General features: G+C 39.4%; 1 protein-coding gene across 1 annotated transcript in view; it reads left to right on the forward strand.

Annotated features, from left to right (window-relative positions):
• Positions 1-24,270, forward strand: part of LOC122801311 (unconventional myosin-VIIa-like) — a 951,466-nt gene that overhangs the window by 767,261 nt on the left and 159,935 nt on the right. The window contains 1 exon segment of the mRNA XM_044070855.1: positions 6,760-6,929. Within this exon segment, the coding sequence (XP_043926790.1) occupies positions 6,760-6,929 (170 nt within the window).

Below are 24,270 nucleotides of genomic sequence, written 5' to 3' on the forward strand. Positions count from 1 at the left end.
AGAGGAGATCCATTTCAAACAGATAGGCCTGTCTCACTTTTACTAAACATTCTGAGGATTGCTACCAGTTTCTTCAAGTTTTAGATGGAACTCAGTCAGTTCATACATTTCTTGAACTGGTTCTGGACTCAGTGGCTTGTATGTTTAGCTGAATAGAATGGTAACTGTCCGTGTCACTTCATCATGGAAACATGTTTCTTTAAGATTAGATTCTAGTTCAAGAGTTTCTCCAAATTTAAGATATTGTGGCAACTACCGTTACCAGCTGCACTGTGTGATAGCTGAAGATGAGCACTAAACTCAACTTTTCCTAGGTCCAAAATGGATCCATCATCTGAGAAGTCTGTTCCCATTTCAAAAATTGAAAATTGAACAACTAAGCAAGTGAATCAGAGAAATAGTGAAATTACAAGGCTGAGTGTCTAAAGATTGCCATCTGTTTATACTATGTGGTTTTATAACCTCACTAAGGTATGCCATTTTTAAACATCCCTGCAACCTGCAAATACTGCAGAAGAGAAACCTCAAAAACATCCAGTAAAAAGTCCATCATTGCCAGGAATGAAAATTCACTGCTACTTGTTGTACAGATAAACACAATCAACCTTTCAGACAAAAAATGCACTCCTTCTAGCAAGAAGAAATTCTAGTGAATGTAGATAAGCACCTTTTAGAAATGCTTTTAGAACTTTACTGACATAATTATAAATCTGATGAGGTACATAATAAAATACACAAATAAGTTTCTCAGTTAGAGGCAGCTCAGACTGTGGGGGATAACTCCATTTGACTGAGTCCCTTTCATTAAGAACAGATGTTAGGAGATGAGACTATGAAACAGCATCAAGCGTAGAAAAATACAGGGGCCAAATTCCTTTAAATGCCTGCATGCCCCCTGACCTAAAAGAAAACGTAATACTAATGGAATCTTAAAACAGAGACTATTAGTATACAAATAAATCTACATTAAATGTTAGATTTTTTTAATTTCACTTTTCTTTAAAAATTATTCTTTCATTCTTAACAGAATAATATTGTATAATGTTTTTAAAGATGTGCAGGTCATTGATGTAATTTCACTGGTTGTTCAGGCATCCCATATTGAAATGACCTTTACTAAAATACTAAATAGTTTTGTTTTTCCAGTCAGTAGTTGTACTCTGTAGCAGAGGAAAATCACTGTTTTGTTAGTATTTTTTTTATATTTCAGTATAGACATTTATATTAGTCGTTAGACTAAATGAGTAGTGCATTTTGTTGTTTTCAAGTTTTGTGTTTGATTTTGTTACAATTGCTGTTAATTACAGACAGCTTGTAAACTGTCAATTTTTCTTTTAAGATAGGTAACTACCTTTATAAGAAGATCATTTTGAAGGACAGTTTACAAGCTGTGATCACAGTCACTTAAAGACACCTTGCAAACTGTCAGACTTTAAGGATTGACATCTCCCCTCTTCCAATAATACGTGTAGTACCTTTCACCACGTTTGCTGTACTAATGACATTAGGAATCTAGTTAAAATTTTATGTTGACCGTCAGTTATTAGTAAAGCTGAATACAAAATTCTAGAACTTCAATGTGATGTAAAATAATAAAAAATTTGTTAATCTACTTGTAAGGTGTGTATACAAGACTGATCGTTTCTCATACCTAAGACTCTGTATTAGATATTATTAAAAAAAGTATAGGTAGGATTACAAGACTGAATTGTTTATTTGCAGTCTTGAACCCAGGACCCTCTGCACTACAATCAGGGCAATGTACCACTATTGCAAATCAGCTGTGAAGAAACTGTGTGGCAGCTGAAGTTTAATACTGCAATTGTTTTGTCATGAATTACTTTCATCTTGTAACCTGGCATGTAATTAAATTCAGTTAGGACTTACACTCTGAGCTGCACTTGACAAATTGTTTTAAGCCTGTGGTTAGTGCATTATTTCATGGTTCTTATCAAATTTATCATTTCATCTGTGAAGCTCCAAAATGGGTATTTATAAGAGGTGCCTAAACATATTCACTTTCATCTGAAAGACGACTTGTATTTTTCATCCAAAAACTTGTGATTGTTTTTCTCTATGGAATAAATTGAGTGGATTTTGGTTTCTGGCTCTATAAGCATGTCCTTTTCCCATAAATCTTTTGAACTTTACACAAAGTATAAAAGCTGTATAAATGTAGGAACACAGTCCCCCTATAATGAGGGTATAGAAAAAAAGAAACTCACTCCTGCAAATGACTGATTTTTGTCGAGTCAACTCATTCATTAATTTGGTGTCTGTTTTTCTACATCTCAGTAGGGGTCCAAAACATCTTAGGATTCCATCAAGATCATGAATCCAGTCCATCTAGAGTGGTCTTGGTCAATCATCCCATTCAACTTGTCCAAGATATATATATATACCTTCCTTGTCTTTGAAGTCCACCAAGGCCATAAAAACAGACTCATGGTTGATTAGCTAGGGAGTACATTCAGCTTTCCTAACAGCTGTGAATAAACTATCTCAAGAAAAAGCCAGATTATGTGCAGCAGATCAAAACAGCATTCAGTGATATTGACTTTTCAGAATCTGTGACTTTAAGTTGTTCAGCTTCATAAAGACAGCATTATTCTGTACTGTATCAGCAAACAGGGAGTAACCAAATGCTCAGCCTTATGATCAGCAATGGAGAAGTTAAGTGGATTTATAAATAGATAAAAAGGAAGTATCTTTTCCAATGCAGTATATCCTGGGGATGTGCACAAATTGCCCAATGCAGTATATCCTGGGTCTTGTTCACCAATTGTCCAATGCAGTATATCCTGGTGATGTGCACCAATTGCCCAAGGCAGTATATCCTGGTGATGTGCACCAATTGCCCAATGCAGTATATCCTAGGAATGTGCACCAATTGCCCAAAGTAGTATATCCTGGAGATGTGCACCAATTGCCCAATACAGTATATCCTTTGGATATGCACCAGTTGCTCAATGCAGTATATTCTGGGGATGTGCACCAATTGCCCAATGCAGTAGATCCTGGAGATGTGCACCAATTGCCCACTGCAGTGTATCCTGGGGATGTGCACCAATTCCCAATTCATTATATCCTGGGGATGGGCACCAATTGCCCAAAGCAGTATATCCTGGGGATGTGCACCAGTTGCCCAATGCAGAATATCCTTGGGATATGCACCAATTGCCCAATACAGTAAATCCTGGGGATGGACATCAACTACCCAATGCAGTATATCCTGGGGAAAGGCACCAACTGCCCAATGCAGTATATCCTGGGGGATGGGCACCAATTGCCCAATGCAGTATATCCTGGGGATGGGCACCAATTGCCCAATGCAGTATATCCTGGAGATGGGCACCAATTGCCAATGCAGTATATCCTGGGGATGTGCACTAATTGCCCAATGCAGTATATCCTAGGGATGTGCACCAATTGCTCAATGCAGTATGTCCTAGGGATGTGCACCAATTGCCCGATGCAGTATATCCTGGGGATGTGCACCAATTGCCCAGTGCAGTATATCCTGGGGGTGTGCACCAATTGCTCAATGCAGTATATCCTGGGGATGTGCACCAATTGCCCAATGCAGTATATCCTGGGGATGTGCACCAGTTGCCCAATGCGGTATATCCTGGGGATGTGCATCAATTGCCCAATAGAATATATCCAGGAGATGTGCACCAATTGCCCAGTGCAGTATACCCTGAGGATGTGCACCAATTGCCCAGTGCAGTATATCCTGGGGATGTGCACCAATTGCCCAATGCAGTATTTCCTGGGGATGTGCACCAATTTCCCAATGCAGTATATCCTGGGAAGGTGCACCAATTGCCCAGTGCAGTTTATCCTGGGGATGTGCACCACTTGTTAGCAGGCAGCCACAGAGGATTTGCTTGCCCAAGTTGTGTATAAGAATTCAAACTGTCTCTTGTAAAAGTTACTTCAGCTGATTAGCAAAAACCAGAAACTGGCACGTAATTTACAATGCCAGCATATGCAAAGCTTCTGGTTTTCATATGTCAAAATATAAATCCTGAGATTCTTTGGTTAAATATATTATCCCTGTCATGAAAGAAGAGAAGCACTTAATCCCCACCCCTTTTTCCTGTCAGAGCACTTCTCAGAATCCAGAGTGAAGCCCCTAAGAATATTCAGGTCCCCTTCAAAACATCTAAAACCCATAACATCGAAATTCATAACATCTAAAGTGTATAATATGTAATAGTATATTGTTAAACATGTAAATGTTATAGTTTAATCTGTTAATCTTGTGGTATCACTATGAGATGTTGTAGTTTTCATTTCTATAGCTATTATTTATATAGTGTAGTAATTTATTCTCTTTTTATACAGTTTATTTTGTCATTCTGTATGTTTTTTAGGCCATACAGGTAAGTGATATAGACCATTATCTGTACATTCTTTATGGTGATCGTGATACAGTGGGGATAGGAAATTAACTTTTTCCCACTGTAGTGTGATCTCGGAGTTGGTATATTTAATTTACAGACGGTTTGGGGGTGCAGGAGGGCTTACCCCCCTGCATAAATGTAGTAAAAATTGTGTTTGGTAGTTTGGTGTCGTTATATGTGGAGGGGATGTTATTTTCATGTGATTTGTAGTATTCTATGTTATAATGCACATTTTAGATGTTGTGAAATTCGATGTTATGGGTTTTAGATGTTTTGGGTTTTAAATATTATGCTTTCAGTGTTATACATTTAGATGTTATGGGTTTTATATGTTTTGAAGGGGACCCGATTATTCAAATTGTTTGATGTTGACTTTGTGAGGTCTGATTTCCTCTGTTCTAGTAACTGTTAACCCCTCTCATAGGTCTTTCCAGTTATGCTATAAAATCTCCCACCTTCACCTTCCCCTTTACATGACATGCAATAGCTAGAAATGTTCTGTCTTCTCAATGGCTCTGTCCATGTTCCATCTCCAATTCCTCAGTAACCTGATTCTCCTATTTCATCCCCTCTAGAACTATACTCCTCACTTTCACCCTTCTTAAGTGTCACCCTTGAAAAATCATCTTTTACCCCACTTGCCTCACAGGAAGATATATGTACAATAGTGTACATACCCATTTATGCTTTATGTATACTATATAAGCTATTCTGCTTAGTCAATCTGCCTAATGCGTACTATAATTGTATATGTGTATTGCTTATCTGTCCTCTCTGTTAAATTCTTAACAAATTAGATACCTTTAACTAGCACTAAAGTTGATTTCATAACTTGTAAACATATAATTGTACAATGTCCCAATTGATTGTCATGATTAATACTCTTTTTTTTTGTAATTCAACTACAATTTGTAACCCTTGTTTAACAAATTTATTTCTTCTTGTATAATGTTATGGAGCTTTTCTCCCCAAGCCTCCACTGAAAACAGGCTCATTTCAGCCCAGTGAACGTTCCTGGTCAACAAAACCAAGTAAATAAATAAATGTTCTTATACCAAACTGAAATATGGACTCCCACTGTTAATCATCAACTATTTCACAAAAACTAAAACAATACAAATATTCAAGAATAAAATATGAAGAATTGTGCATTAGCTTATGCCTGCACTAGCCACTGTGACCCTCTGAAAAAACTCAAATGGCTGCCAGTAAACTACAGAGCCAGTCAACTTAGCATCCTTTTTTCATAATAATCATTCAAGACTGTTGCCCTCCTCAACAGGGAGCCACACTATTCCCTTAGAGAATAGTCTCCACTTTGATGCCAACAATAGTCAATCATCTTTGCATAACATATTGTAACTATACTGTTGTTTCCTTAATTATAACCATTTTGGATTTTTGCACATTATAAAAAGATTGTTCATTGTTATAAGTTGTACTTCTTATTTCATTTCACTTGACTATGATTTTTCTCTACCTATTTGGGCCTGGATCATAACTGAAAAGGGTTTCATGACCAACCACTTACCTGGTTATCAAATTCTTATAAATAAATAACTAAACTACACCATTTTTATTCAGACTGTTTTAGACAAAGACATTGAAACTTTATCTGTAGCTTCCAAATATTGGATGTCTCAAGTTTTGGCTAAGGTTTATCAATTTTTTAGGGAGGATGCATTCTGTCAATGGAAAACAGTCCTTTGGAAAACATGATCAAAGGTAGACTGACAAAAGAATAGGGTGGATATAAAGGCAGCTGGTGAAAAAGCAAAGTTTTGGAGTTCCCAACTGCAGTCTGAAAGATGCTCAGATGAGCATTTTGTTGACAGAGAAACACATAAAGTTTAAGCCTCACAGTACATCCATACATTACTAAGATTTTAGCCTACAAAACCCTTCTGAACCAAACTATTAGCATGGATCACACTGAAAACAGAATGTCGTACATTGCCAAATAAGTAGACAACTTGACAGAGGTCAAATTGTCACCCAAGCATAATGGAGCATGATACAGTCATTGCACAAACCATAGCATGTTCTCAATGCACTATGAAGAACAACATGGAAGAACTATATATACTGGTGTGTACTTTGCAATGTATATGGTGTGTGTGTGTGTGTGTGTGTGTGTGTGTGTGTGTGTGTGTGTGTGTGTGTGTGTGTGTGTGTGTGTGTGTGTGTGTGTGTGCAGCTTTTGCCAATAATTACAGTGCTTTTAGGGCAGTAACTGTGTCTTTTGTCATGTAAAATAAAATATTTTGTAATGTACTTTTTGAACTACAGATGTTAAGGAAAATTTGTTTGACTTTGGCACATTAGTAACAAAGAAAATTTGCATTTACAGAGCAGCAAAAATGTTTGGGCATACTGTTACAATCAACACATTACGGGGAGATGAGTTTGTCCTGAATTCTGTCAATGCTCAGGACATCGCAGAGCTAGTAGTGCACTTTGTCGAAGGACTGAAGAGTCGATCACACTATGCTGTGGCATTGCAGGAGAGTGGCAGGCAAGGTAAGAAACGGATTCAGTGACTGCATACACGTTGACAGTCATCTTTCATCAGTGGTGTCATAAGTATACTGGTTATGCTTTAGCACCATACCACATTCCTTGTACAAGAACATGGTTTACGATACACTGCTGAATGAGAGATTCTCTCTGAATGTCTTAGTGCTGTGATGAGGGAACATTCACAAATTATGTGAAATATACTTCCAGCTGCTTTCCGCCCTTCTCTGGGTGGCTCCATGGTGTCTTACATAACTGATAGTAGTTTGATTACATGCTGTTTTTGAATCACAACTGCACAGCAGAGTAACACAACCAGGTACACAGTAAGTAAGTGTTGTAGCAGAACTAGGCACAGAGTAGGTAAGTATTAAGTAGCTGTGTTCCCCAAAGAGGAGCCCATCAACAAAATGAGCATGATGAAACTAAGGTGTACACTTGCCCAAAATGAACACTAGTTGTTTATTCATACAAATCCAACCTTCTGAACAATGTACTCTATTGAAACAATTTTTGCATAAGTTCTCTGTTGCATTTTTTGAGAGGATCCTGCCCCACAACATGTGGCCTGTTGGGTAGGAATCATTTGACCAATTAGTCTTGCATTTACTATCATAGACTTCCTTACCTTGGCCTGGTACACAGATGTAATATAAAGATGCAGTACATGGGACTGAACTCCTGCCTTATCCTTCAGCAAAGTATCACATTTGAGGCACCTGGATTTCATTTATACAGTGCAATGCACTTTTGTAATTTACACTATAAGAAAGTGAGTCAGTACAGCACAGGCAACAAGCAGTTATATTAGGAACTTTAGTGGACTTACCTTACTAACAACTCTCACAGAACTTATCTCTCATGATACCTTATTCAGTTCAGCACAGGCAACAAGCAGTTATATTAGGAAGTTTAGTGGTCTTACCTTACTAACAAATCTTACAGAACTTATCTCTCATGATACCTCCTTCTTTGACCCCAAGGATATTGCTAAAATTCTTGCAGATTAATTATTTTCTTTTTCTACTTGATCCCACTCACCCTTCCATATGCTCCCCTCCTTTCCACCTCATAACTTCCTTCCTGGAAATATTTAGCAGCAAGTCTTTTGGCACTTACCAAAATTAAAAATATCACTTCCATGGTGGTGACAGTATCCCCTGAAAATTAACTTTTCAATGTCATATTCTTCACTTGTTGCCACCAGTTGCACACTGATGTGTAGACAGCTGCTGTAATGTCCTTGTATAAAGGCTGAACCTCTACTGACCCTGGGAATTGCAGACCCATTAGTCTCACTAGAATTATTTGCAAATTATGGAACATACTATAGTCCATGATATCAACAGATCAACACCAGTCTGTAAAAGGCCAATCATGTCTGCTCAGCCTAGTTGAGTTTTTTGTAAGGGTTATTAGGCCCATTGATAATGGACATACAGTCCATACTACCTACTTGGGCCTTGCCTGAGCCTTTGACAAACTCTTCTACTCAGCAATAACCCATACAAATTTGTTGGATAGTTACCTGTCTACCTGTCTACCAGAAAACGCTAACATATGTGAGAGATGCAATTATACTGCCAAACTGGAGGCTAAGCTGTCTCCACCCAACACTGGAACAGACAGTCAAGAGGAGAAGGGTTAACACTTGCACCACACCTCCAGCCACACATAGACCTACTAAACCAGCACTGGCAAAAAATACACATAAGTACACAAAATCATACTCGGAGGCTCTAAATAAAAACCTGCAAAAGCATCAGAGACCTCCAAAGTAGACACCCAAACAACCTGCACCTCCCGTCACAAACCAGACAACACATAAAACACAAAATCAGTGTGCCGCACAATCACAGCCCTTAAGGTGAAATAACATACCTAACACACAATTAATAGGTGACTCTATAATCAGGCACACTGACTGCCCACTCACTAGGCTGGACAAGCAGAAGGTTACTGTTAGCAGCCTGTCGAGAGCAAGAATCCGCCACATAACACAAGCACTCAGGTCACTCCAGAACAAGTACAAATATGACTCTGTCATTGTTCATGTTGGTGTGAATGACCTGAGACGTACCTCCCTTGACTACATGAAAAGAGACATGGAAGAGCTCTCTGATCATATAGTCCAGGCTAGTATGACTCTGACCCTGAGTAGCATCCTGCCCTCACCAAGAATGATGCCTCAGTATAAAGAAAAAATTATCAATTTCAACAACTGGCTAAGCGTCTGGTGGCATTCAAAGGGGATCCAATGTCTGTCAGCCTGGGGAGACATGCTCAACAAGCAGCATTGCTTCATAAGAGACGGCTTGCACCTGTCACCCCTAGGCTTTCGAATACTGGCCAAGGCTCTTGCTGCCCCCATAGTGCCTCTTTTAGGCAAGGCTCAAAAGTCAAACCCACCTCCGTAAACAGCACAATTAACAAAAAACTGAGGGTTATGCTACTCAATGCCAGGAGTTTAAATCTAAAAATGCACGCTCTCAAAGCACTCCTCTGTATGGAGAACATCGACATCTGTGCAGTAACTGAAACCTGGTTCAAGGCTCCAGAGAGTACCCCAGCACTACTGGGCTACAACTCATACCACACATTTTGGCCACAGAACACAGACCGAAACAGAAAAGGGGGGGGTGTATCCATATTTATCAAGGATACCTACACCTCCAGGTTAGTGGTGCAGCATGATACCTCTGAGATCATCCATGTGCAACTAACATTGGGCAAATCTGCAATGCAAACTATGGCCTGCTACAGATCACCTTCCATGACCCAGGATCACCACTCCATCTTTCTGGAGACACTGGAAAACATGAAGGTCCTACAGAGCACCCTGATATTGGGCGATTTCAATTATCCTACCATTAACTGGGAAAACTACTCGAGTACAAACTCCCAGGCCCAGCCCTTCCTGGAATTCATCAACTCAAATGCCCTGAATCAGCTGGTAAATGCCCCTACCAAAGGTGAAAACATATTGGACCTGGTCATCACCAACATGGGCGACAGGTGTTCCACACCGGAGGTCAACCCGTCACAGGTTAGATCAGACCATAAACTAATCACTCTGGATGTCCACACTCCTCCACCACCAACCCCAACTAATGAAACCACAGTAAAAAACTTTTCTAAAGCAAACTTCACCTTACTTAAGACAGAGGCAGTAAGGTTCACAGCCCCCATGTTAAAGGATACTGCTGCCAAGATGTGGAAACCTTTACAAATGCACTCTATGAGCACCTACAAGGATGCATGGATTGTGCCATCCCTAGCAAAACCAAGACTCACTCCTCTAAGAGAAGGAAACCAGTCTGGCGGATCCCTGCCATAAATAGGAAACTAGTTCAGAAAAAAAGCAAATCCCAAGAAAGAAAGACATCCCTGATCAGTATCAGTAAGAAACCAAGGTCCCTCATAAAATCATCCAAGGCTAACTTCGAAAGAAAACTAGCCAAGGATTCAACAGATAACCACAAAGTCTTCTTTAGCTATGTTAAGAATCTAAGTGGCAACTCACAGATAGGCACTGAACTAGTGCAAAATAGCACAAAATATACTGAACCTACTGATATTGCCAACATCCTGGCAGATAGATTCAGTGCACCCCCCCTCTCACCCCCAAAAGGGCCCACAACAATACTGGAAAAGTGTAGTGTCCCGGAAATCACAGACGCACAGGTTAGAACAGCCCTTTCAAAAGCCATAAATGCAGTGTCAATGGGGCCAGATGGTGTCCCAGGCTGCATCTTGCATGAACTACAGAACAAACTAATCCCCCACCTAAACACACTGTTCAACCTCAGCCTCTCCACAGGCTACGTGCCCATAGAATGGTGCACAACAACAGTTATTCCTCTCCACAAAGGAGGGGCCACAACTGACCCTGGTAACTATCGCCCCATAAGCCTGACTAGCCTGGTCTGCAAGGCTATGGAGCGCATCATCATGGAACTCATTAACAAAGACATTGGGAACCTCCAAACACTTGACCCGACCCAGTTCGGCTTTGTTAAGGGCAGATCATGCCTACTAAACCTAGTTGACTTCTTTGAGACAGTCACCAAGGCCATAGATGAGGGAAAGGTGGTTCACACAGCCTACCTTGACCTCGCTAAGGCTTTCAACACCATTCCCCACTCAGGTATTACAGAAAATACTCACCAGCCTGAACATAAACCCCTATGTCATGAGATGGGTTGCCAACTGGCTTACAGACAAAACTCACATGGTAAGAATAGCAGGCTCCAGTTCCGACTCTAAACCAGTCACAAGTGTTGTCCCACAAGGCACAGTCCTGGGACCTCTACTGTTCGGCATATACTTCTCAGAAGTACAGGCAAACACAGGAGGACTATGGCTAACCAAGATTGCCTATGACAGCAAACTGGGAGCCATAAATGACTCTGGCTGACATGGATATCCTCCAAAAGGGCCTTACTGAGACAGACACCCTGGTGTCAAAGTCATGGCCTCAAGCTAAATGACAAAAAAATACATAGTCATCCCATTTGGGAAAAACAAAACACCCATGAATTACCACATAGGTGGCAGCCCCCTTAATACAGAAGAGGTAATAAGAGATCTGGGGACCCAGGTAGATAGTAATCTCTCCTTTGACAATCATATTGCCAAAGTAGTTAGGAAATCCTTCTATGTGGCCCATCTAATTACTAAAGGGTTCACATTTAGAAATAAAGAGGTTATAGTGCCCCTCTACTCATCACTCATCAGACCCATCATAAAGTACAATGCCCCATTTGGGATGTACTTCACAAGACACTTCCAACAGCTGAAAAGACAACAAAAGTACCTCACCAAGAGGATTACTGGCCTCAAACATATGTCCTATGCAGCCCGACTGAAAAAACTCCAGCTGTTCTTAGTGGCATATCGCTTACTCCGAGGTGATCTCTGCCTGACTTACAAAGCCATGTCCAACTCAGAATTGATGGACACGCTCCACCTAAAGAAATCCAAGTCACTGCGAGCCACTCGCTCTAGTGAGCTAAACCTCACCACAGCAATAAATAGAACATGCTGGAGGGATAGATTCCTGTCACACAGACTCCCCATGCTTTGGAACAAAATTCCAAATTACATTAGGCAGAGCCCCTCACTAACACTCTACAAGAGAAACCTTGACAAGTGGATGGGTAACAGAAAATACACCCCTGGGATCACTTCATTGTCTCTGCTTGTCAGAGGATCAGTTACTTACTCAGTGGGGCGGCAAAAGCTGACACACTCTGGCTAGGCTTATAAATGCCCTTGGGCAGATAGCCAAGTACCTACCTACCTACTTTTCTGACAGATGCCATACCTTTACCATCAGGAGGACTTGGTCTGGACAGAAATGCATCACCAGCAGTATCCAGTTGAGTTTGTCATGGGTCCCTCTCTTCTTTGATTTATACTTTGCTGGTATGAAAGCTGATATCAATGTGCTGTGGATAACCAAGTTTGCTGATGATTGCAAGCTGGAGGCAGATATGAAATACCATTCTGTTACTCAAACTCTCTAGCAAGGACTACACCAAATAAATGCCTTGTAAATCATGGGCTTACCCTCGATCCCAAGAATAGCAGTACAGTTTCCTTTGGTAAATGGAGAGTTTCTTCCTACATAGAACATAGATAATTTTCCACTGAAATCTGATAGAGTCATACAAAGATAATAAAGTGTAGTAAGTTCTAGGAAGAGAGACTGGTGCACATTTCAGAACATCACTGAAGCAGAAAATTGTCAGTATAAATTAAACGAAATCACTAAGCAGTAGAGAGAATCAAGGTTTTGAGAACTAAAGTAATGTGATATCTATCTATATTTATGCTGATAAATGCTCAATTGTCAGGTAACTATCCTGCAAATTATGTATAGGTTATTGTTCAGTAAGACAAAAAAAGTCAGGTGAGAAGAAAAGCTTTAGTAAGTAAATAAGAATATGTATTTCTGATATTCAGAACATTTGCAGATTCTAGTATGATTTAGATGTAGTTTGAGGTTGGTCATTAGCCTAGTATACAGTTATACACTTATGGAATAAACTTGTGCTTTATACAAGTCCTGCTTCCAGCGTCTCCTTGAATTTATCATATTATATATGTATATATATATATATATATATATATATATATATATATGTGTGTGTGTGTGTGTGTGTGTGTGTGTGTGTGTGTGTGAATATATATATATCAATATATGTGTGTGTGTGTATATATATATATATATATATATGTGTGTGTGTGTGTGTGTGTGTGTGTGTGTGTGTGTGTGTGTGTGTGTGTGTGTGTGTGTGTGTGCATGCATATGGCTTTTATTTCCTGAAAAGCCAAAATGCCAATGACCACAAGTCCGAAACCAAAATCACAAAACACGGAATCACAAATCAGGTAATTATTCTCAGGGTAAGTGAGTACATACCCAAAACAACAGTAAATAACAGCATACCACCTAAAACCCACCTAAGTGGGGGGCTAGGCCCCCACCCCCCCCAACTTAATATACCAACGTTGGGATTGCAATGCAGTGGAGAAATGGCATAATCCCTCCATTGGACAAGTATTCACTTGCCCTGAGAATTCTTACGTGATTCGTGATTCCATGTTTCGTGATCTTCGTCTTAGTCTTGTGGTTATCGGTATTTTGTTTTTTCAGGAAATAAAAGTAGACCCATATATATATATATATATATATATATATATATATATATATATATATATGAATATAGATATCGATACACACACACACACACACACACACACACACACACACACACACACACACACACACACACACACACACACACACAGAAATATATGTACATATACAGATAGAGATATAGATGTACACACAAATACATATATTCAGTGCATACTTGCAGGGAAGTATGTCAACATGGGACTCAACATTTTTGACTCCTATTTAGTCAACCACTAAATGGATCAATGTTTTAAGTAGCATTTTCAACTCCACATTTAAGAATAAAAATATGTTATAACATATATAATTATATATTACAGTGTCTAATATAACTCATGGGAGGCACCCAAACGCCATCTTCACAAGGTGCACATGTTCAGATTGTTCAGGCCTCCTCAACTGTTTTCTACACAAAGGAGTATCACTTAATACTCTGAGATCTTCTCAGATTTGCCAGGTCCTCAGAGTATCACAGTTAGCAGTCAACCTTTGAAGGAATCTGATTTCTGCCACTTATATCTAAGGTCTCATCCTCACCGTAACAACACAAAGCTCATGACCAGTATTGAGAATAAGGAAAATTGTCTGCCTTGTAAGTCAAAGCTTTGTCACATGACTCAACTCTGCTTTCCAGCCACAATATGGTACAATACCTGTAGAACACAGTGTGTATTTGTCTTTAAGAAGCATAGAAAGTGATAAACATGGACATATAAATACTGGGCACGTGTTGTGTCTAGTGCCATTTTGAAAGTGTAGCCAGAGAGTAAGCATGTAAGAATGAACGTAGTTAATTTGCATATAACTCACCTAAGTTAAAGTTAATAGTTATAACCATAATGTGTTTGTACACAATAAAGCTGCTTGAAAAGAACCTACGAAGACTTGTCTATTATATCGAGACAAGATGAGCAACATGGTGTCAGAACCGGGATTCCAGAGATTGATATTTGGAGCCATGAGGTGCAGAGATAACAGTGAAGGTAAACTAAGAAACACAAGAGGAAAAAGAGCCAGGAAGCAACCAATGGTAATGAAAACTTGTACAAACAGTTTACTTTATAAAAGAGATAAAACTGAGCTTTACAAGGGCGCAAACCATATTATTAAACAAGCGAGAGGCACAAAAGGGTTATTAATTAGGCAAAATGTTTAAGATTAAGATGTTTAAAGCAAAAGGAGTATGTTTAAAGCAAAACAAGCATGTTTAAAGCAAAATGAGCATGTTTAAAGCAAAACAAACAGGTTTATAGCAAAACAAGTATATGTAAAGCAAAACAAATGTGTTTAAAGCAAAACAGCATTTTAGATTAAAATAAGCACAAGAAAAGTACAATGGGCATGAAAAGAGATTAAACAGACAAAATTAATATAACAAGGATAGAAAAAGGGCACATTAAGCATAAATAAAGCAAGGCAACTCGTTTTTCGTAAAGTGTTGTGTTTTGGAATAACTACTACTTCATATTGTATCAAGGGCATAACTAGAGTTATTTGAAGTATCTCAAAGTGTGTAAAAGTGGTCACAGTGAGCACTTATTACTGTGCATGTATTCCAAAGAGTTTTAATTGTGTACAAAGTGCAACTATTTCATAAAGTGCAGTCAAATACAGCCATTTCAAAAAGTTTCTTGTGCTGGGTGTGTCTATTCACAAAGTGCCACCATTACAGAATGTTTCTTGCACTGAAAAGAACTATCTAGCAAAGTGTCGCTATTTTGGGGAGGTTTTAGTGTGTCGTGTACTGTCTATTCGCAAAGTGCAGTTACTTTGAAATGTTTCTTACTATAAGCTTCTTCTGCCCAATTCATTCACACAATTCAGTTATTTGAAATGTTTCTAAAAATGATGATAAATGACTTTTGCTGTACGACAATTTTGAGAGTGTTAAAGTGCCCGAGAAACTTATTTTGCAGAAGTCAATCATTCAGAGGCTCATTGTGCCATTGGGCAAAGTTACAAATGCTGGCATAAATTTCTGGCATATTTGTAAAAAACCTTCACTGGTATGTGTTAATATGGCAGACAAATTTCAAAAGCCCTCAACACTTGTATTTGATCAGAATACTGCAGAGAATTGGAGAATATTTGAGCAAGAGTATGATATTTTTATACAAGCAGTTTATTCTGACAAAGATGTACACACCAGGGCATTCATTTTGCTAAACCTAGCAGGGTCAGAGGCCATTGAAAGAGAGTGTTCATTTGTGTATGCACCAGCAGTATATGAGAGAGAAGGTGAAAATCATCATATTATTGTACAGGCAAGGGAAGACCATGAGTGTTTGAAGTGCAAATTGAGGGTAATGTATAATCCCCAGATGAATAATATATTTGAGAGGCATTTGTTTTACAGAAGAGATCAGAAACCAGAGGAAACTTTTGCAGCTTATATTACTGACCTGAAAAACAAGGCTAAAACGTCTCAGTTTGGTGACTTAAAAGATGAGTTGATAAAGGACAGGCTTGTGCATAGTATTAATAGTGCTGCTGTGAGAAAGATTTTGCTTCATGACAGTGATTTAATGTTGAGTAAAGCCATTAAGATTTGTCAAATCCATGAAGTTACAGAAAGACACACAAGTATGCATGCAAATGACAAGAGCGTGATTTCAACTGGCTCCAGAGCAAATGTAGACAGCATACAACATGTGGCAAAGAGAAGCACGCCTAAGCACATGGCAGCCACAGCCCCTGCTGGTTTGCCAGGAAAACCACGTAGTTTTCCAGCAAGTTCTAAGAAAGTAGCATGCTCTGTACAGTACAAGGATGAATTGGCAAAATGCTCTTTGCAGTACAAGCATGAGTCAGCAAAACCCAAATCTAGCTTTATTGTTAACTGTTGCAGTTGTGTTGCAAATCATGAGTCTAAAAGAGAAAAATGCTTAGCATTTGGTCAGCAATGGCACAAGTCTAAAAAATGGAACCATTTTCAAAGGTTTTGCAAATCAAGTAAACCACACAGTTACAAGGAGAGGTCACTCAAAAAAGCAAACTGATCAAGTAGAATTGCAGCATTCTATTATCTATGTAGATGGTGTATCAGTAATTGGTGAAATGGTCGAAGCAGTGAATTTATTGGCAAGAAACGAAGTGTTTTGTACTGTCAAGATCAATGATAAATCCACCACACTGAAAGTAGACACTGGTTCAAAGTGTAATGTTATATCATCAGGCACATTTGCTAAAGTGAGAACTAATGAGCAACTCAGTGTGGCTAGTAGTGTAAAACTTGTTGCTTATGGAGGTGAAGAAATTCAAACCAAAGGCTCCGTAGTACTTTCATGTTATTTAGCCAGGAACTGTTACAACTTGTTATTCTATGTAGTTTGAAGACCTGTGCAGTCATTATTGGGTCTCAAAGACAGTTTCAGAGTGAATCTGCTTTCTTTTACCAATGAAGTTCATTATATAAGTGCACATCCTAGTTCCAATTTTTCTGAAGCCATTCTCTCAGAATATGCCAATGTTTTCAATGACAAGTTGGGCAAATTTCCAGTTGTGTATTCTATGAAGTTAGACCCAAAGGTCAGTCCAGTAGTCTGACCAGCAAAAAAAGTTCCAATAGCTATGCAAGATAAAGACAAAGCTCAGTTGAATAAAATGGTGCAGCAAGGTGTGAGTTGTCCAGTTACAGAACCAACTGAATGGGTGTCGTCAATGGTATTAGCCCACAAGAAAGGCTCACATGAAATCAGAATATGTACTGACCCAAGAGATTTGAACAAAGCATTAAAGAGACCACATCATCCAATGCATACAGTCGAAGAGGTCGCAGCCCTAATACCAAATGCCACTGTTTTTTCTGTCTTAGATGCAAAAAGTTAATTTCTGGTAAGTGATGCTTGATCGCAAATTCGAATTACTGACCATTTTGGCACCCCATTTGGCAGATATAGATTCCTAAGGATGCCATTTGCAATAAATTCTGCAAGTGAAGTCTTCCAGCATGCAATGGAGCAAATTTTTTCAGGTTAAACTTGTGCCATAATAATAGATGATTTATTAGTTGGAGGCAATGGTGAAGCAGAGCATGACAGAAACCTTAAAAGAATTCTAGACAGAGCACATGAAGTAAACTTAAAGCTCAAACCTCTAAAGTGCAAATTCAGGCTACCAGAAATAACATATGTAGGTCATTTGTTTACCAGCACTGGCTTAAGACCAGACCCGTCTAAGCAAGCAGACATTCTTGAGATGTCCACACCAGGTAATATTCAAGCTCTACAACATTTTCTAGGCATGGTCAAATATCTAGGCAAGTTCATACCAGACTTCAGTGAGTTGACAGCACCTTTAAGAGAGCTAACATGCAAAAATGTTACATGGTCTTGGTTGGAACAGCACCAGAAGGCATTTGAAGACCTTAAGCAGAAAATTGCCACCTCACCTACATTAAGATACTATGATGTCAATAAACTAGTCACTCTTTCCTGTGATGCTTTAAAATTTGGTCTTGTCGCAGTTATTCTTCAGGAAGGCAGACCAGTAACATATGCATCTAGAACACTTACCCAAAATGAGATGCTGTATGCTCAAATTGAGAGAGAACTTTTGGCAACAGTATTTGCATGTTCAAAGTTTCATGATTATATCTATGGTTGAGCTATTCAAATTGAAACTGACCACCGACCTTTAGTTACCATTTTAAAGAAGCCTATGCACTCTACTCCAGCAAGAGTACAAAGAATGATGCTCAAATTGCAAAAGTGCAACTTCAAAATGGTCTATACAAAAGGCAAACTTCTTTATCTGGCTGATACCTTATCCAGATTGCCAGGAAATACAACAGAACAGCTTCACACAGAGAATTTTGACTTTGGTGTAATGGCAGTGTGTAATTTTTCTACCATGAGACTTGATGAGCTGAGATATCATACAAAGACTGATCCAATTTTGCAAAAGCTCAACCACTATATTAATGTTGGATGGCTGTCAAAGTAATCTAGTGTACCACCTGAACTGCAAACTTATTTTCCTTACAGAGATGAGATGTTGATGGAAGATGGCCCTAAAATTGTTATTCCTGCTTCCTTACAGCATGAATATATCCAGATTTTGCATCTTGATCACCCAGGTTCCAACTCTACCAAAAGAAGGGCGAGAGAACTAGTATTTTGATCTTCACTAGTGAAAGACATTCATAAAGTACTTTCTTCTTGTTCAGTATATAATAGTACCAAACACATTTACAAAGAGAACCACTTCAGCTAAGTTAAGTTCCTGAACTACTTTGGTCAACAGTTGCCACTGACATATTTGAGTAGAACAATCTGCATTATTTAGTACTGGTAGACTCTTATTCGAACTGGTTTGAGATTGACTATCTAATCTAACATCCACTACTGTTATTACCAAGTTGAAGTGCCATTTCTCAGCCCATGGTAGTCCACACAAAGTTATTTCTGACAATGGAACTCAATTTACCAGTCAGTTGTTTCAGAAATTTACAAGAGAATGGGACTTTGTACATGTTACTAATAGTCCTGAGTATCCTCAGTCAAATGGTCTAGTTGAACATGCAGTGCAGAGTGCAAAGCAATTACTTGAAAGGTCAAAGTGTGACAATACTGATATCTTCTTGAATCTACTTCATTTCAGAAACATACCCCATGATGATATACTTGGCTCGTCTGCTCAGAGACTTCTATCCAGGCAAACCAGAACAACATTGCCTATTAGTTCCAGTTTATTGAGACCTAAAGCTAAAAACAACAGAACCATCAGATCCCAATTGTTCAAGAAGCATTCTATCCAGAAGTCCAGTTATAACAAATCGAGCAGATTTCTTTGTCCATTGAAAGAAGGAGAGACAGTGAGGATACAAACAGCGAAAGGTTTCGACCGGATTGGACAGATAACAGGTGTTTGTACCAAGCAAAGGTCCCACCTTGTAGATTCCGAGGGTGTGGAGTACAGGAGAAATCACAGGCACCTCCTTCCTGCACCAGAATTGTTACCTCAGTGTATAGACTGTAAGTTTCAGAATCACTCAGACATCGTTTTTGTTCCAGAACATGTTGTACAATCTGATTCCAGTCCTAAGAGTATTCCTAATACTCCAAAGGTTAAACACTCTAAAGAAATGAGTCCAATTGCTAAGCCTGAATCCTAGTTTTACATCAATGATTTGGTTGCATGTCTAGATCCGGTGTGAGATACACTGCGACTTGGACATAACTGTATATATGTACATAGTTTTATATAATGCATGACAAAAGCTGTCTGTACCACTTGCATGTTAATTGCTATCCTCTTTATCTTATTTTCTTACTTTTTCCAAAAGGGGAAGGATGTAGAGCACAGTGTGTATGTGTTATTAAGAATCATAACAAGCAATGAAGTGCATGTATAAATAATGGGCACGTGTTGTACCTAGTGCCATTTTGAAAGTGCAGCCAGAGAGTAAGCATGTGAGAATAAACATAGTTATAGTTTGTATATAAGTTACCTAAGTTGAAGTTAATAGCTATAACTGTAATATGTTTGTACATCGTGAAACTGCTTGAACAGAACTGACAAAGACTGTATTATATCGAGACAAGACGAGCGACAATACCTACACTACCACCTGTTGCAGTTTCCCAATCCCCTGTACCTTAACTTGTCCACAGATACTTAAATTTCTTCTGCTAAGTAGCTGTTTACCCTTCACCTTGAGATCAAGCTATGTTTTTCCACTGGAGAACCATGACCTCTGATTAGAGGTGATGATTTTTATCTCACTCTCTGCAGCATATCACTCCAATGTATAATGAAAATCACAGTCACTCGAGAGCAATAGAAAAACATCTGCAAGCAAAGATTCAGCCCTAATGTGCCTAAGCTGGACACACTCTAGACATTTGTGGTATCTTGTTATCCTGTTTACGAAAAGTACAAACAAGAGTGGAGACAAGGCAGACCCTTTTGTAGGGTCCTACCCACATCTTCAAGTTATTCACCTAGTTGACTCAGCTCTCATTCTTCAAATACAGAGACTGAATGTTATGCAGACATAGCTCTGGGACATCGTATAGTTGTAGCACTTCCCCCAAGACATTCCAGGGTGCAAAGTTATATGTTAACAATGTTTGTGAATTCCCATGGCCTCTACAATATCTATGAAAAATGACTAGTTAAACCACTGTTCCAGGGCTATACTGTTCTTCCTGAATCAGAGACCTCACTAGCATACAGCCTCCTTTTTAGCACATTGGTATATACTTCTCCAGGGAACCTGATAACTGATCCACTATGTTCTGGAAAACGCCTTTCTAGCCCCATTTGTACAAGGTTATCACCGATTCAGGTTGCCAGTCCAGAGGTACAGTCCCACAACATGAAAAAGGCATGTTAACCATGACACCCCGATTGTGCCTATTTTCTTCATTATTTCAAAGTGGATCACGTCCACTCCCACAGCTTTGCTTCAAAGGAACTGTTTAATTCACATCAGTGACCTGATCTACTGAAGTAGATCCAGTCTGACCATGTGATTCTGACATTGCCTTCTCAGTGGCGACTTTATCCACCAAGTAGAAGCGTTCTTCAGAGTCTTCCTTCCACTTTTCAACAATGATCATAGTTGAGATCAGCATTTCTCCATTCCTGCTGAGAACAGTCCGGGCAACATCCTGCTTCAGTCTCCTGATTCAATAGATGCTTTGCTAGAACTTCTTAGCTGCCTTCCAAAAGTCATTTTTCATAGTCTCAAACTCCTCCCACCCCAGGATCTTTCTTTTGGTGGCTATCACAGCTGCTGTTTTCCTAGCTTGTCAATACTTAGCAGTCAAGTCAGTGAATCTCACCTACTTGCATTGTATGGAATGCTTCTTTCTTTACCCTGATAGCTTTCCTCATCACTGGTGTCCACCATCAACTCCAAGGGTTACTGTCATGACAAATTTTGGCTAAAGTTTCCTGCTACTGCCTCAGTTATTAAGGTCTTGAACATTTTCCATTCAGAGTCCACATCCTAAACATTCCCCAAGTATATGGGGGCATATTTTGATAATACAGGAATTTTGCAGCAATGGAGAAAGGCATACTGGTGCAGCAGAGAGATGGAGTGAAACAGCATAATGGGCAGAGGGGCAAACTGACATCAGAAATGTTACCAAGAGCATGGTGGATGAGAAAAGCACGCTTTGTGAATTGGTCATGTATGTATGTAGGCATTGCTTCAGTTAAGACCAGAGCAGAATTCATGAAAAGAACCAGTTGACAGCAAGATATAGGCAGTTGGATTGTTGTTACTTCTACAATCAGAAGAGCTTTGAACTTATATTAGTTTTTTCGTGGCTGTTGTGTTCAGGCCTGTCAATTAATATAACCCATATAATTAGTTTGTTCCATACATGTTTTTTATAAAGTGTTTACTCTTTGGTCCAAGGTTGCTAGACTTTGTAGTTTTCTAAATAAGCTGGGTGGGGTAGCATTCCCCAGGTGGAAGTGCGAATGTGTTTACCTTCCTGTAAAATAACTTGTTTTAGTATTCTTGTCCTAAATTCAATATAACTCTAGTTCAGATAGTTAATTTTGGTGAATGGAAATTTGGCAATATGCAGTTCAGCATTACACTTTGAATACTCACACTAATGTGTCACAAGTGTTTCTTTAAGGTAGACAACCATCCCTCATTTACTTGCTTGCCTCACTCCCTCCTTCCACCTTCTTGCTTTCATCCTCTTGGTAAGGCCAGGGCTTGAAAGCTATGTGCAATTTTGTATGACAGAGAGAGGAAAAGATGGCAAACAGGTAGACAGTGTGCAGAAGAGAAGAGCCACTAAGAGGGATGAGGAGGAGGAGTGCATACTAGCAGTATGAAGAATCCAACTCTCGGATTTACACTATTCCTACCCACCAGTGTGTTAATTGTCATAGCTCTTGACCACCAAGGTTTTCATTCTGAGATGCCTCCAAAGAATAAGTAGAAATATTTATTAGGAAGAAACAAATTGTTGTCTTTATGACAGAGCAGAAAGGCAGAGGCCATCTGCTTGTTTCAGCAAGTGTGTTTTTTATACTTCACTAAAAGAAGAGGTGGTAAATATTCCACAGAGGTACAATTAAATCTTTCATGTTGGGACAGAAGAAACACTGCACTAAAAGAAGAGGTGTTAAAAGTTCCACAGAGGTTAATAGGTATGTTTACAGAACAGGAGTGCTGCAGTTGAAAGCGTAGGTTTTATACATGGCTTGTCTAAAGGACATCTAGTACAGAGCTAAGCTGTTGTCTGTATTTGTACTCGTTTCATGAAGTGCAGCAAAGTACAATCCATTTTTACTGAATTCCTGGAAGAAAGCTCAAAAAAAGTATCAAAAACACATCACACTGTCATTACACAAACTGCCTACTGTATATGATAGACAAATATTGGCAATAGACTTACTCATAATGCATTTTTAGAAGCACAGTGGTGAATAGTCAAAGATACAGCCTTCAGGTAGTAAAAACAGAACTATGTTCATAGGTTCATAGGTTCATAGGTTTATACTAGGCTATCTGCCCTAAGGCATTTATAAGCCTAGCCCAAATTTTTATTGGCTTCACTTATATATATAATAAAAAATACTGTTATTTGTTTGTTGTCTCTGTCCAGCAGTGACACAGATATGATTATGATTCATGATCTCCCATCCGATCTCCAATCCACAGGTCTTTTGAACAGAGTCAATGAGGTGCTCTGCCCACCATTGTGCAACATGAGTTTTTACTCACAACGATAGCAGTGGGAGTCTCCGAGTGATAATATCCTCCATCCAGCCGGTTTAAGAGAGGTAAATGCTAGGTATGCTATCGCTTGCTCTAGTGGTTTGGGGTGGAGCATGTTTTTTTGAATTCCAGATTGGACATGGCCGCTTGTATGTCGAGCTTACATATGCGACATGTCACCTCTGAGCACGACTGAATGGAGTTTCTTCAATCTGGCAGCATATGACAGATTTTTGGAGTCCCTTATCCCTTTGGGTGAGGAACTTTTTTTGTCCTCCAATTTGAATGTCCCAGGTTGCTGCAGATGTCCCCGGGGCATTTGTTGTACAGGCATTGTACTGTAAGTGAAGTCTGATACTTTCGGCCTCACTAGTGAAGAGTAGATCCCTTCTTTCATGATCAGGAGGGGCCATAGAAGGTCTTTCTAACCACTTTAGCAATGTGAGTGTCAAAAAGGCCGCACTGTCAGCCTAGGTCCCCAGGTCTTGATAACCCCTCTGTCCTGCTTGGTCCCAGCCACCTATATGGTAGAGTAGGGTTGCCTTTCCTTGTCGAAGCATGGGTACCCTTTTTTTAGCGTTTAACTTCAGCCTCTGCTACCAACTTTCTGTCGTTTGAGTCCCAGGCCAGCTATCTGTTTCCGTGGCCCACTTTCTGAAGGTCGCCCAGTTTGCGATATGGGTCCACAACTTTGTCCAATAAAGTCCTCCAGTTGACCCTGTACTTAAGATCCTCCCATGCTAAACAATACCTCAAGGGAGTAGATGTGGGACACCACTTGTTGGCAGAGCGGGTCTGACACAAGCTGGCGCAACTGTGACCTGTGTGTGGTGGTTTCTGCAGTTTGCAACAGTTCTACACCCATCTTGGGACATATGGGTTTGATTTAAGCTTTTTGGAATTTTCTATGGGTTAGTGGGGTAGCTCTCAAGGGATCCTTC

This window comes from Protopterus annectens, chromosome 4.part1 (assembly GCF_019279795.1).
Source record: "Protopterus annectens isolate FY-2018-M chromosome 4.part1, PAN1.0, whole genome shotgun sequence".
Taxonomy (NCBI): Eukaryota; Metazoa; Chordata; order Ceratodontiformes; family Protopteridae; genus Protopterus; species Protopterus annectens.